Here is a 16,031-nt window from a genome sequence, read left to right on the forward strand (position 1 = left end):
AGAGGGAAGGTCATGTTTTGTAAAGACTGTACAGTGTTAGTGCTCTCTGTAAGTACCCTTGTCCTCGTCTTTATCCTTCAGGACATTTAAACAGCGGGGAGGAGAGAGACTTGCCTGCCTGCCCACACCAGTCCTCCCAATGCATTCTGGTAGATGCAGTCCTGAATAATGTTCATATTCACCGCCAGTCAAGTGTTTACCACCTAGTGTTGACGCAGCAAGTACAGGATATCTTTGGACACGTGATTCGTGCTAACTGCCTGTCATCAGAAAGGGGTAATCCACTGGTTTGGTGGTGCTTGCAAGCAGCTTTCAAAATTGGGTCCTGTCGAGCTCCATACATACCGGCGCATTGTAAAGTTAGACTCCCCAACATACTTTCGGACAGAACGTGTCCTTTTCTTCTCCATTCCAGGGTGCTGAGCGAGCAGACAGGTTGTCTAACAGCACCTGGGGAGCCCCCCCACTTCTGTCACTGCATCTGTGGGTTCACTAGAACCTTCAGAAGACACCCTTCGCCCTGCACCCAAAGGTTCAGCTTGGATATTACCTGTCCTTCTGAGAGACTGTCCCAGTCCTGGGTTTCCTTGGGCAGCAGTGAGTGTATCAGATCTATGCGCTCCATGAGTGGAGGCAGAAGCAGGGAACCACCGATGGATAGTGTCTCTTTCACAGCCTGAAAGGGAAGCAGGGAGAGAGGTCAGACCTTCAAAGAAGGGAGAGAGGTCAGATCTCCAGAGCATGGACAGAGGTCATACCTTCAAAGAAGAGAGAGAGGTCAGATCTCCAGAGCAGAGTAAGAGGCAGGGAGAGAGGTCAGACCTTTAAAGCAGGGAGCGAGGTCAGAGCTCCAGAGCAGGGACAGAGGTCAGACCTCCAGAGCAGGGACAGAGATCAGACCTTCAAAGAAGGGAGAGAGGTCAGATCTCCAGAGCAGAGAGGGAGGCAGGGAGAGAGGTCAGACCTTTAAAGCAGGGAGAGAGGTCAGAGCTCCAGAGCAGAGAGAGAGATCAGACCTCCAGAGCAGGGAGAGAGGTCAGACCTTCAAAGCTGAGAGAGACGTCAGACCTCAAGAGCATGAAGAGAGGTCAGTCCTCCAGAGCAGGGAGAGAGGTAATACCTCCAGAGCATGGAGAGAGGCCAGACCTCCAGAGCAGAGAGAGGGGTCAGACCTCCAGAGCAGAGAGAGGTCAGTCCTCCAGAGCATGGAGAGAGGTCAGACCTCCAGAGCAGAGAGAGGTCAGTCCTCCAGAGCATGGAGAGAGGTCATTCCTCCAGAGCAGTGAGAGGTCAGACCTCCAGAGCATGGAGAGAGGTCAGACATCCAGAGCATGGAGAGAGGTCAGTCCTCCAGAGCAGGGAGAGAGATCAGACCTCCAGAGCAGGGAGAGAGGTCAGACCTCCAGAGCCGGGAGAGAGATCAGACCTCCAGAGCAGGGAGAGAGGTCAGACCCTCAAAGCAGATAGAGAAGTCAGACCTCCAGAGCAGAGAGAGAGGCAGGGAGAGAGGTCAGACCTTCAAAGCAGGGAGAGAGGTCAGACCTCCAGAGCATGGAGAGAGGTCAGTCCTCCAGAGCAGGGAGAGAGATCAGACCTCAAGAGCGGGGAGAGAGGTCAGACCTCCAGAGCATGGAGAGAGGTCAGGCCTTCAAAGCAGGGAGAGAGGTCAGACCTCCAGAGCAGAGAGAGAGAGATAAGACCTCCAGAGCAGGGAGAGAGGTCAGACCTTCAAACAAGGGAGAGAGGTCAGACCTCAGGAGCAGGGAGAGAGATCAGAACTTCATAGCAGGGAGAGAGGTCAGGCCTTCAAAGCAGGGAGATGTCAGACCTCCAGAGCAGAGAGACAGGTCAGACCTACAAAGCAGGGAGAGATGTCAGACCTCCAAAGCAGAGAGATGTCAGTCCTCTAGAGCATGGAGAGAGGTCAGTCCTCCAGAGCAGAGAGAGGTCAGGCCTCCAGAGCAGAGAGAGGTCAGACCTCCAGAGCATGGAGAGAGGTCAGTCCTCCAGAGAAGGGAGAGAGGTCAGACCTCCAGAGGATGGCAAGAGGTCAGGCCTCCAGAGCAGGGAGAGATATCAGACCTCCAGAGCAGGGAGAGAGGTCAGGCCTTCAAAGCAGGAAAAGAGGTCAGACCTCCAGAGCAGAGAGAGAGGTAGGGGGATAGGTCAGACATTCAAAGCAGAGAGAGAGGTCAGTTCTCCAGAGCAGGGGGAGACGTCAGACCTCCAGAGCAGGGAGAGAGGTCAGTCCTCCAGAGCAGGGAGAGAGGTCATACCTCCAGAGCAGGGACAGAGGTCAGACCTCCAAAGAAGGGAGAGAGGTCAGAACTCCAGAGAGAGAGGCAGAGAGAGAGGTCAGACCTCGAGAGCAGAGAGAGAGGTCAGACCTCCAAAGCAGGGGGAGAGGTTAGACCTCCAAAGCAGGGACAGAGGTCAGACCTCTAGAGCTGAAAGGGAGGTCAGAACCTTCAAAGCAGGGAGAGAGGTCAGACTTCCAAACCACGGAGAGAGGTCAGACCTCCAGATCAGGGAGAGAGGTCAGACCTCTAGAGCAGACCTCTAGAGCAGGAAGAGAGATCAGACCTCCAGAGCAGGAAAAGAGGTCAGACCTCCACAGCAGGGAGAGAGGTCAGACCTCCAGGGCAGGGAGAGAGGTCACACCTTCAAAGCAGGGAGAGAGGTCACACCTTCAAAGCAGGGAGAGAGGCAGGGAGGTCAGAGCTCCAGAGCAGGGAGGGAGGTCAGACTTTTAGAGCAGGGAGGGAGGTCAAATCTTCAAAGCAGGGAGAGAGGTCAGACTTCCAAAGCAGGAAGAGAGGTCAGACCTCCAAACCAGGGAGACAGGTCAGACCTCCAGAGCAGGGAGAGAGGTCAGACCCCCAGAGCAGGGAGAGAGGTCAGACCTCCAAAGCAGGGAGAGAGGTCAGACCATCAGAGCAGGGAGAGAGGCCTGACCTCCAGAGCAGGGAGAGAGATCAGACCTCCAAAGCAGGGAGAGAGATCAGCCCTCCAGAGCAGGGAGAGAAATCAGACCTCGAAAGCAGGGAGAGAGGCCAGACCTTCAAAGCAGGGAGAGCGGTCAGCCCTCCAAAGCAGGGGAAGGAGATGCGATCCAAGAGTGACATTCACAGAGGGGGGAAGAGTGACATTCAAAGCAAGGGAGGACAGTGGCATTCAAAGGGAGAAGGAGATTTTATCCGAGAGTGACATCCAAAGCGGGTGAGGGAGATGTGATCCAAGAGTGACATTCAAAGCAGAGGGGAGATGAGTTCTGAGAGTGACATTTAAAGAGCAGAGGAGAGTGACATTCAAAGCAGGGGAGAAGAGTGACATTCAAAGCAGGGAAGGAAAGTGAAATTCACAGAGGGGAAGGGAGATGTGATCCAAGAGTGACATTCAAAGCAGGGGAAAAGAGTGACATTCAAAGCAAGGGAGGAGAGTGACATTCAAAGTGGTGGAGGGAGATGTGATCGGAGAGTGACATCCAAAGCAGGGAGGGAGATGTGATCCAAGAGTGACATTCAAAGCAGGGGAAAAGAGTGACATTCAGAACAAGGGAGTAGAGCGACATTCAAAGAGGGCAAGGGAGATGTGATCCAAGACTGACATCCAAATACAGGGGAGGGAGATGAGATCTGAGAGTGACATTCAAAAAGGGGGGGGGGGTGAGATTTGAGAGTTACATCCGAAGCGGGGAAGGGAGATGAGATCTGAGAGTGACATTCAAAGCAAGGGAGAAGAGTGACATTCAAAACAATGGAGGAGAGTGACATTCAAGGTGGGGAAGGGAGATGTGATCCAAGAGTGACATTTGAAGTGGGGGAGAAGAGTGACATTCAAAGCAAGGAAGGAGAGTGACAATTAAAGTGGGGTAGGGAGATGTGATCCAAGAGTGACATTCAAAGCAGGGGGGAAGAGTGACATTCAAAACAAGGGAGGAGACTGACATTCAAAGAGGGAAAGGGAGATGTGATCCAAGAGTGACATTCGAATCGGAGGAGGGAGATGAGGAAAGAGGATGGTGGGATAGTAACACTAAGGTATCGGTGTGTATAGAGGTCCTGGTGCCTAGCAGCGGTAGAGGCGCTAGAGTGCAGGTAGGGTAGTGGTACTAGACTATAGGATTAAGGAGAGATACCAAGGTGTAGGCTCTAATAGAGGTACAAGGTTATGGCTGGGAATAGTAATACTAAAGTATCAGTGTGTATAGAGGTCCTGGTGCCTAGCAATGGTAGATGCGCTAGAGTGCAGGTAGGGTAGCGGTACTAGACTAAAGGAAGTAGCAGAGATACCAAGGTGGAGGCTGTACATGGGTATGGCTGGGAATAGTAATACTAAAGTATCGGTGTGTATAGAGGTCCTGGTGCCTAGCAGCGGTAGAGGCGCAGGTAGGGTAGCGATACCAGGGTGTGGGCTGTAGTAGAGGTACAAGGGTATGGCTGGGTATAGTAAGACGAAGGTATAGAGGCAGTAGTGCATAGGAAGGGCACAATGGGACAGGCAGGGTCGAGGAGCTAGGGCATGTGGCAGGGACTCTGGATGGGGGTACACATAGTAATACAGTTCAGGAAGAGCAGTAAGGACAGGAGGAGGGGAATGAGGGGGGTGGTTTCAGAGAGACCCTTAATAAACAAACTGCCTGTAGACACAGGGGTGGGAGGAAGTCTGGTAAAATGAAGCAAGGCACCCCTGGGACCTGGAGAAGATACTGAGAGGACCTTTTCTGGTCATGAAAGGCCTTCACCAGGTTGAATGAGAGCCTGAGAATGCCCTTCATTTGAAAAAATCAAGAAACAGGACTGTGGAAAAGTTTACTGAAAACTTATTTCTCCAGAGTGACCTCTGACTCACCTGGTGGACGGCTGGGGTCACCGGACTGTCGATCATGCGGAAGAGAAGGTCCCGGAGGGGGGCAGCCTGGGAGCCCAGGAGAGACGCACCGGTGCCCATGAGGTGAGCCAGGGTCAGGTGGGCGCACAGCAGCTTCAAGCACAGCAGGACAAACCGCTGCTGTTCTCTGGAAAACAAAGCCAGGGGTGTCAGGCGAGCCGGTAGGACCTGTAGTCAAAGTGCCACAGTGTGGGATGAGGCAGAGTATATGGATGTGGAGCAATGAGATGGCACTGCATAGTTCAAGGCACAGAGATGCGCTTCATGGCGCTTCACGGACAGAATCATGCCACTGCGCATGCCACATGCCAGGCCCTTGCGGAAGCACACGTCGGCTGAATTCCTTAAGTACATCAAAGCAGAGTCATGTGGCTTTAAGGGGTGATGGTGCAGCACAAGAAGTGAGGATGAGTCAAGGTTCTTGAAGGAACCAAGGATGAGAAGAGAGTTTGGGGAGGAGGGGAAAAAAGTGAAAGGCCTAAGTAAACGAGTGGGTGACTCAAACCATTGGAAATAAAACAAGGAAAAGAGAGAGAGCAGAGGTAATTCAGAGGGAAGGGGTTAAGAGCAAATTCTGCCCAGTTTTAGCAAATGAGGATGAGTGATTTAGGTGGCTTTCAAAGAGAAATGTTTTTCGATTTTTAGAAAAGTACACAGCAGACGTCTCATATGCTACACAATACTCCATGCAATAAAAATAAGAATTATAAAAAAGACTGACTGATGTGTCTCCTCAAAGATATTTACTGTGAATTATTTGCAACTGGAGGGGTGCCCAGCTTGGACCCCATGAGAGGAGTATACCAAACCAGGGACCATGCCACGTCAGGATGGTCTCCCTATGGTTCCAGGTTTCACTTGTCGCTGTTGCAGGCGCTTGGCCAAGCCACGCAAGTGGGTACAGAGTTTCTGGTACAAGTGTGAGAATGCTGAGTACCAGGAATATTGTGGCTCTGTGTAGATGACACAACTTTCCCACCCAGAAAAGTGGATGCTTTTAGATAAGGTTTGAGGTTTTCAGGACAGACCACCCTAGACACCTCCAGGTGTTTTCAGAAATGTCTGTGGTTTGGTAGATTCCCCTGGTTGCCATCTGAACCTGCGCCTAAATACCACAGCTATTCAGCATGGCAAGTGTAAGGAAATTAGGATTTAACCCAACCCTACCGGCCCATTTGTATAAAGTATCCCCAAAATAAACAAATATCAGGATAGGCCTACCCCATTATTTCTTCAAAAAAATATTCCGCCATCCAGTGGGCTTACTGCTCCCAGGGGGCAGATTGGGGGCAACCCCTATCTGCCTCTGTGAAGGTGGGGGGTAGAAAGGATATGTTGCTACTTTTGGGGTAGAATAATGGCCAGAAGCCGGGCTGGGCTGCTGTCACCCCTTTTTGCCCCAAAATAAAATCCTTGTTGCCTAGTGGAATTTCTACTCCTTGAGGGGGCAGACTGGGGACAAAATCCCAGTCGGAGCCAACTCCCTTCCTTGCTCCGCGGGGGGTTGAAGGGCTGTAGACCCTTTTTGGAGTGTGGACGTGGACTGATCTCACGGTGAGGTGGGCCATCCTTATCACTTGTGTTTTCTGCTGTGCGGAAATCCCTGGCGTCTAGTAGTCTTTAAGCTCCCCCACTCACCTTTACCTAGCAGTGGGGCAGTAATACTGTGTTGCCTCTTCTGGGGCCGGGGGTGGCCCAATGCCAAGGTGGGTTCCCCTCACCTCCTTTCTGTCTAATAAAAACGACCTGGTGTCTATGATGTGTTAATTAATGGAAAAATGAAAAACCACATTAGAGGAAACAAAACCATGGATAAACAATGTTAAGGAAACACAATTTTAGGGATATACAAATATATCGAAAATTAAAGCAAATATCTTAAAAGAACGATAATTTTAAGGAAAAATCTAAAATTGCATTAATTAAACTTGGGTGGAGTTTCGAACTAGTGAAGAGTTTTTTGGTTCAAGGATTGGTAATGCTTAGGGGTGCTGAGCGATTTTTTAGGGTCAGGAATGGATGAAATTCAGACATAGCCAGGGGTTTTTAAAGCTTAGGGATTGGTAGAAAGGCTGTCAGGGATGGGCGCAGTTTAGGCATGGTGAGGGGTTTTCAGCGGACAGGGATGGGTGGTGTTTAAAGGTAGTGAGGGGTCAACAAATTAAAAACATCTGAAGTAATTATTTCACAATGTAAGAGATATAAATAAGAAATATTGTCCCTTAAAGTAAGGCACTAAAATAAATACCTCTGACAAAACTGTTTATGAAAGACCTGAAACTATTGCATCCACACCTTAAAAAGTAAGCAAGCCAAAGTCAATTTCGAACAAAAAGACATTTTATTAATTGGTTTCTATGAAATGGTACTTGCAATTCATTCTAAAAATTTCCATTAAGCAGTCTAGGTGAAATAGTTGCTCAGTGATGGGATTCCAGGAAATTATTTTTCTTTGAAATCACATACAACCGGGCAGATAGGGGGCAAACATCCACAATACGCCAGAGGGGAGCAGAAAAATTGTTGTGCCTATTCTGGGCGGTGGCATGGCATAATGCCTGGGTAGGCTGTCCAGGCATTGCCCAGTCCAGATTGATGCAACTGTTCTGGGGTGTGGGACCTGCCTCATTGCTCGGTGGGCCATCCCTCCCTTTTTTAAAACTTTTTTTCCCCTGGTGTCTAGTGGTCTCTTTGCTCCCCGAGGGCAGACCGGGGTAAACTCATCAAATCTGAATCCAGGGTGGGCAGAAAGACTGTGGCGCCTATCCTATGGTGTGGGCATGTACGGATGCTTGCGAGGGCTACTTTTTTCCCTAGTTTATGGTTGGTTTTCCACCCCACCACGGGACAATTTGGGGGTAAACTCTTCATTCCATCCTCAGGGGGAGAAGATAGATATTTGCATCCGTTCTGGGGTGGGGGCATTTCCTGATGCCTGCAAGGGCTGCTCTGACCTCTTCCATTTAAAAACAAACTTTTTTCCCTTAGTGTCTAGTGGGCTTTCAGCCCTCCCAAAGGGCAGATTAGAGGTAAATTTACCAACCCTGGGGAGGCAGAAAGTCTGTTTCGCTTGGGGGTGGGAGGCATGGCTCCATGCATGGCCGGCCTAATCATTTTGTTTTTGGCCTTTTCGTCCCTGGTGTCTAGCAGGCTTTCTGCTCCATGGAGGGCCAAATTGGGCGTAACCATCTCCTATCCTCCCCCCAGGGTGGGCAGAAAGAATGCTGCCACTGTTCTGGGCCGGGGTGCACAGCCTGATGCCTGGGTGGGGCACCCCTGCTCCTTCATTTTTCTTATACTGTAGGAAGCTGGCCTGGTTTCTAGTGGGTGCCTAAGGTACTTACACCTTATACCAGGTCCAGTTATTCCTTATTAGTGAAACGTAGGCAGTGTCTAGAAGCCAGGCTTTCTAGGGGTAGCTGTAGCTGAGCAGCCAAGGCCTAACTAGGAGACATGCAAAGCCCATGCAATACCACTGTAGTCACACAGTACTCACACACATGAAAGAAAATACTCTGTGTTACAAAAATAAAGGTACTTTGTTTTGGTGACACAAATGTCAAAAATACCATAGAGACTATACTCCCTTAGGAGGCACTATACACAGTATACACACTAGAATGCAGAAATAGCTGTAAAAACAGTTAGAAAACAGTGCAAATACTGAAAATCACAATAGATTGCAATGGGCCTGGGGGAACACGAACCATATACTAAGAAAGTGGAATGAGAACGCTGGTTTCCCACCTAGGCAAGTGTAGTGTGTAGAGGGGCGCTGGGAGTATTAGAAAACACCAAAGGTAAGTAATAAAACCCACCCCAGAGCCCAGGAAAGCAGGAGTAAATCACAGTAACTTTTCTAGAACACCCAAGAAGATGAGAACGAAGATAATGCAAGAACCAGAAGAGACTGCAAAACACCAACAGTGGATTCCCTGGACCTGAAGACATGTGGAAGAAAGGGACCAAGTCCAAGAAGCACAGAAGAGTCCAGGAAGGACAGGAGCCCCTGCTAACCCAGAAGAAGGTGCAAAAGAAGAACCACCGGTGAAGAACAACAGTCAATCCTGCACCCAAGAAGCCGGACGCGGGTTCCTGGTTGGTGCAGGTGATGTCCCACGCAAGATGGAAGATTGCAGTCTGGTTTGCGATGCTGGATTCCGCCAACAAGCCTTGGCACACGCAAAGCTCGCGGTTGGCAGAAAATGGCACTGCCCAGGACCAGGAGGGACCTGGTGGACTCTACCCAGGAGGGGGAGTCAGAGGTGGCTGTCAGCAACTCAGAGAGCCTGCAGAAGGCCAGGCAGCGCGCACAGGAGTCCAACAGCACGGGGACAAAGAACGTGCAATTGGAGGCCAACGTAGCAGAACACAAAGGGATCCCACACCGCCGGAGAACCACGCAGGAAGTTGTGCATTGCAGGATAGAGTGCTGGGGCCGGAGCTGCATGGTGCCTGAAGAACTTTGTGGAAGGATGCTAACAAGCCTGGGCAACTGCAAAACATGTGGTGCACAGGGGTAATGTGTTGCGTGGCAAGGCATACGCTTACCTCCACCAAAGTTGGACAGTAGGACGTCAGGACCGTCTGGACCAGTTCAGGCCACTACCCGTGAGACAGGATCCATGCAGCTCGTCAGGAGAGGGGACCCACGCCGCCAGTCGTCATTGCAGAGAGGTGCCTGCTGAAGCAGGGGAGTGACTCCTTTACTCCAAGGGAGATTCCTTTGTGCTTCTGGTACAGGCTGAAGACGGGCTGTCCTCAGAGAATGTACGACCTGGAAACAGTTGCAGTTGCTGGCAGGAGCTGAAGATACAATGTTGCAGAAGTCGTCTTTGCTTCTTTGTTGCAGTTTGTAGAGTTCCTGGAGGGTCCAGATGCAGTTTCTTTGGTGAGAAGTTGAAGTAAAGGATGCAAAGAATTACTGCTGGAGTCTTGCAATCCGAATCTGAGGAAACACCCAGAGGAGAGACCCTACGTAGCCCTGAAAGGGGGATTGGTCCGCTAAATCGGTAAGCACCTATCAGGGGAGGGCTCTGATATCACCTGCTGGCACTGGCCACTCAGATGCTCCCAGAGTTCCCTGCCAGCTTGGAATCCAAGATGGCAAAACCCAGGGACCCTCTGGAGGAGCTCTGAGCACCACCCCTGTGGTGGTGATGGACAGGGGAGTGATCACTCCCCTTTCCTTTATCCAGTTTCATGCCAGAGCAGGGACTGGCGGTCCCTGAACCGGTGTAGACTGGATTCTGCAAGGAGGGCACCAAATACACCCTTCAAAGCATTTCCAGTGGCTTGGGGAGGCTACCCCTGCCAAGCTTGTAAAACCTATTTCCAAAGGGAGAGGGTGTAACACCCCTCTCCCAAGGGAAATCCTCTGTTCTGCCTTCCTGGGCTTGAGCTGCTCAAGCAACAGGAGGGCAGAAACCTGTCTGTGAGGTGACAGCAGCTATGCTGCCTAGAAAACCTCAGAAGGCTGGAATTGCACTACTGGGGGTCCACTGCTGAACCCCCAGAGTGCATGGAATCACACAACCAATGCTTGCAAAAGCCTTGGGGTATGATTCTAACATTTTTGATACCAAATATGCCTATGTTCGGAGTTACCATTATGTAGCTGGACATAGGTAGTGACCTATGCTCAGTACACACGTAAAATGGCATAAAATGGTGTCCCCCACACTCACGAAGTCTGGGAAAATGGTCCTGGAGTTTGTGGGGGCACAGTCTGCACCCTTCCCTCAGGGGTGGAGGGCCTGCTATAGGGGTGACTTATAAGTAACCTGGTGCAGTGTAACTGGCAGTGAAAGGGTGCATGCACCTTTTAACACAGGCTGCAATGGCAGTCCTGCAGAAGTCTTTGCATGGGCCCCCTATGGGTGGCAAAAGAAATGCTGCAGCCCATAGGGATCCCCTGGGACCCCAATGCCCTGGGTACCTCAGGTACCATATACTAGGGACTTATAAGGGGGCAGCAGTATGCCAATTTTGGGTGAAATACTGAGTTAACAGTATGCAACAACCATAGTTTAAGGGAGAGAGAGAGCATAATCACTGGGGTCCTGGTTAGCAGGATCCCAGTGAACACAGTCAAGCACACTGACATCAGGCAGAAAATGGGGGTAATCCTGGCAAAAAGAGTGCACTTTCCTACAAAGACCTTTTTTCCTCTGGTCTCTAGTAGGTTATCTGCCCCTCGCCCAGAACAGGTACATCCTTAACTCCCTTGTTGCTCCTGTTCTTGGATGGGAGCACCCCTAACATCTGAATGTGCTACCCCCAGCCTTCCTGTTTTTTAACTTTTTTTCCTTTTGTGTGGTGGGCATTCTGCCTGGGGATAGATTGAAGATAAACTCCCCCAACCCTCTCTGGGGGGCAAAAAGACTATTGCACTCATTCTGGGGTGGGAGCACAGCTTAATGCCTGAGTAAGCAGACCCCACCCCTTCTGTTTTTTGCCTATGTCTTTACTTATGTCTAGGGGGACACAGCAGTACTCATCCTACTCAACCACTTGGATGCATTTGACACCATCTCCCATCCCCATCCTCATCCAACGCATCCATTAGGCTTGATACATGGATGAGCACTCCGATAGATCAGCTTCTTCCTCTCAGGATGCACCAAAACAGTCAGATTAGCCCCATACTCATCCACCTCCTACAACCTGATCTGTGGCATCCTCAAGGCTTCTCGCTTAGCCCCGTGCTTTTCAACATCTACATGACCCCACTTGCCAGCATCATCCACCTTCATGGGCTCAGCATCATCCCTTATTCCAACGAAACCCAGCTCACCCTTTCCTTCTGAGAGGACACCTCGAACACTCAAGCAAACTGGATGAATAACAACTGCCTAAAACTCAAAATCGACAAGACAAAGTGGTATACTCAGAAAAGGCTTCTCTCTCTGGTCCTCAGCCTGGTGGCCCTCAGAGCTAAGACCTACACCTAGCTTGCCCAACTCGTGTAGAAACTTGGGGTTTAAAAACAACAAACAACCTTTGATCTCCAACCAAGTCAATAAGGCGGCATCCACCTACTTATACACCCTCAAGATCCTCAAGACAGCCTGAACCCCCGAACATCTGTCACTTAAGCCCTTATTCCCAACAGAGTGGGCTACGGAGAGTGGGCTACGGCTACTCCCTCTATGTTGGCATTAGCGCTCAACTCACCAAGAGGCTCTATGTCATCAAGAATGCATCAGCTAGACTCACTCTCAAACTACTACTCTGCACGCACATATCCAAACACCTCAAGGACCTTCACTGGCTTCTTATCCACCAAAGCACACTCTTCAGACTACTCAGATATGTACAAAGCACTACACAGTCAATGGCCAGCATAGCTCAATAGCTGCATCCAGATCCACACACTGAGCAGACACCTTTGCTCAGTCGGCTGTATCCTTGCCCAAGTCCTTGACATCCGCCAAGTTAGAGCTGGGCGCCGTACCTTTCCCTACCTGGCCCCAAAGCTTGAAGTGACCTCACCTACCAAATCTGAGTCACCAGCTCCATCTTTGAGGTCAGCAAGAAATTGAAAACATTGCTCTTGCAGGGCAAAGGCTTTACATCTCGTTCTATAAGCACCCTCCTGGGTAATATGCATACCATACAAATAAGCATAAGTCAACATAACAAAGGCGGTTGCGTCCATTCTGGGTAGATTGCACAAACCCAAAACTAGATGGGCCACTCTGCCCATTTTTTTGTCCATTTATTTTCCCAGGCACCTAGTGGGCAATCTGCCCTACCTGGGTTGGGCAATTGGAGGTAAACATCAAAGGGGTGCGGCATGGCTAATTTTTTATGGCGGGAGCTCTTGGTCATGGTGTACCCTACTGACCATAGTGCAAATTGAATTGCTTAAATGGAAGGATATTAAATCATTGAAATTTGGTCAGTATTTTACTGTTAAGTGATGTTTCAAAAAAGCAATAAAAGATGCAAAGGCTACTTCTACAGCACTGCTACAGGGCCTCACTAAGGACAGCCTTCCTGAAGGCAAGCACCTGTAAAAAGTTCTGCATTACATTGTGCTCTAGTACAATCTGTGTCCTCCTGATCAGGTTGGGCACCCCTGCCTTAGGGAAGGACTGTAGCATGTTTCCTGGGGATGATATGTTCAAGCATAGAGCTTATTTTCAGGGGTTATGGTGAGGACAAGCCATAGGCAGCCACCAAAGGTGCACCATTTAACATGTAGCGATGAGTTAATTTGCCGCACAGCAGAGAATTTTAAATGGGATATAGATTTCTAAATGAAGGACTTGCTTGCACAATGAATGTGGCTCATGGCGGTATGGATTCTGATGAGGTATTTAACTCCCCTCCTCCCACCATCCTTGTTAAAGGGGCAATGTTCTGAGAGCCGGCCCCCAACATTATGCAGTGTTATTCATGCATTCATGACATTGTACATGTCTTGGCGCAAGTGGGACTCCGGCCTATAATGGCTTCATGCCTTCCTACCTGAAAAGGAAGTGGTCTTGGGGAACTGGCAATTACCTAAACAGGCAGCACCCAGGATGCTGTTAAGCAAACACTTACGGTACTTACCTGTCAGACTTGAAGGGTGTCAATGAGGGTGGTTTGTCCACTGAGTTGGAGAATCTTTCCAGGAATGTTCGGAGGAAGGTAAATGTGTTTTCACTGAGGTCTAAACAGTATGGTCTGTGCCAGGATACCATCTCCCTGTGCGTTGGGAAGAAGCATACACAATTACAGCGTTACTCATGCCTGCTGGACACCATCTGCCTGCACTATTGGAAGATGCATATATCAGCACAGTGGTATTTGTGCTTGCTAGAACACCATTGAAGACGCTGACATCAGCACAATGTAACTCATGCCAGCTAGGACACCAACTGCATGCACTATTGGAAGATGCATATATCAGCACAGTGGTATTTGTGCTTGCTAGAACACCATCGAAGACGCTGACATCAGCACAATGTAACTCATGCCAGCTAGGACACCATCTGCATGCACTATTGGAAGATGCATATATCAGCACAGTGTTATTCATGCTTGCTAGAACACCACTGAAGAAGCTGCCGTCAGCACAATGTAACTCGTGCCAGCTAGGACACAAACTGCATGCACTATTGGAAGATGCATATATCAGCACAGTGTTATTCATGCTTGCTAGAACACCATCGAAGACGCTGACATCAGCACAATGTAACTCATGCCAGCTAGGACACCATCTGCCTGCACTACTGGAAGATGCATATATCAGCACAGTGTTATTCGTGCTTGCTAGAACACCATCGAAGAAGCTGACATCAGCACAATGTAACTCATCCCAGCTAGGTCACCATCTGCCTGCACTACTGGAAGATGCATATATCAGCACAGTGTTATTCGTGCTTGCTAGAACACCATAGAATACGCTGACATCAGCACAATGTAACTCATGCCAGCTAGGACACCATCTGCATGCACTACTGGAAGATGCATTGTGCTTGCTAGAACACCACTGAAGAAGCTGACGTCAGCACAATGTAACTCGTGCCAACTAGGACACCTTCTGCATAAACTACTGGAAGATGCATATATCAGCACAGTGTCATTCATGCTTGCTAGAACACCACTGAAGAAGCTGACGTCAGCACAATGTAACTCGTGCCAGCTATGACAACATCTGCATGCACTACTGGAAGATCATATACCAGCACAGTGTTATTCATGCCTGCTAGACTATTGGCTTGCACTAAAGGAAAAAGCATACACCAGCATTGTGTTGTGTAATGCTGCTAGGACACCATCAGAAGAAGCTATCACCAAAACAATGTTACTCATGCTCACTAGGATATTAAATACATGCACTGTAAGAAGAAGCATACACCCGCATCATGTTGCATATACCTGCTATGACACCATCCGAAAAAACTTACACCAGCACAGTGTTACTCATGCTCGCTAGGATACTATATGCATGCACTGTCAGAAGAAGCATACACCAACATCTTGTTGCAAATACCTGCTAGGACACCATCGGAAGAAGCTTACACCAGCACAGTGTTACTCATGCTCGCTAGGATACTATATGCATGCACTGTCAGAAGAAGCATACACCAGCATCCTGTTGCAAATACCTTCTAGGACACCATCGGAAGAAGCTTACACCAGCACAGTGTTACTCATGCTCGCTAGGATACTATATTTATGCACTGTTAGAAGAAGCATACACCAGCATTGTGTTGCATATACCTGCTAGGACACCATCGGAAGAAGCTTACACCAGCACAGTGTTACTCATGCTCGCTAGGATACTATATGCATGCACTGTCAGAAGAAGCATACACCATCATCTTGTTGAAAATACCTGCTAGGACACCATCCGAAAAAACTTACACCAGCACAGTGTTACTCATGCTCGCTAGGATACTATATGCATGCACTGTCAGAAGAAGCATACACCATCATCTTGTTGAAAATACCTGCTAGGACACCATCCGAAAAAACTTACACCAGCACAGTGTTACTCATGCTCGCTAGGATACTATATGCATGCACTGTCAGAAGAAGCATACACCAGCATCCTGTTGCAAATACCTTCTAGGACACCATCGGAAGAAGCTTACACCAGCACAGTGTTACTCATGCTCGCTAGGATACTATATGCATGCACTGTCAGAAGAAGCATACACCAACATCTTGTTGCATATACCTGCTAGGACACCATCGGAAGAAGCTTACACCAGCACAGTGTTACTCATGCTCGCTAGGATACTATATTTATGCACTGTTAAAAGAAGCATACACCAGCATTGTGTTGCATATACCTGCTAGGACACCATCAGAAGAAGCTTACACCAGCACAGTGTTACTCATGCTCGCTAGGATACTATATGCATGCACTGTCAGAAGAAGCATACACCATCATCTTGTTGAAAATACCTGCTAGGACACCATCCGAAAAAACTTACACCAGCACAGTGTTACTCATGCTTGCTAGGATACTGTATGCATGCACTGTCAGAAGAAGCATACACCAACATCTTGTTGCAAATACCTGCTAGAACACCATCGGAAGAAGCTTACACCAGCACAGTGTTACTCATGCTCGCTAGGATTCTATATGCATGCACTGTCAGAAGAAGCATACACCAGCATCCTGTTGCAAATACCTG

The 16,031-nt window shown here is 49.2% G+C and overlaps 1 protein-coding gene across 1 annotated transcript in view; it reads right to left on the reverse strand.

The window, feature by feature from the left end:
• The window catches only part of LOC138257190 (probable E3 ubiquitin-protein ligase HERC1), an 805,868-nt gene that overhangs the window by 602,726 nt on the left and 187,111 nt on the right, over positions 1-16,031 (reverse strand). The window contains exons 11-13 of the mRNA XM_069205891.1: positions 13,453-13,587; positions 4,852-5,017; positions 551-676 (exon numbers count right to left, since the gene is read on the reverse strand). Of these exons, the coding sequence (XP_069061992.1) occupies positions 551-676; positions 4,852-5,017; positions 13,453-13,587 (427 nt within the window). The remainder of the gene's footprint in view (positions 1-550; positions 677-4,851; positions 5,018-13,452; positions 13,588-16,031) is intronic.

This window comes from Pleurodeles waltl, chromosome 1_2 (genome assembly GCF_031143425.1).
Source record: "Pleurodeles waltl isolate 20211129_DDA chromosome 1_2, aPleWal1.hap1.20221129, whole genome shotgun sequence".
Lineage (NCBI taxonomy): Eukaryota > Metazoa > Chordata > Amphibia > Caudata > Salamandridae > Pleurodeles > Pleurodeles waltl.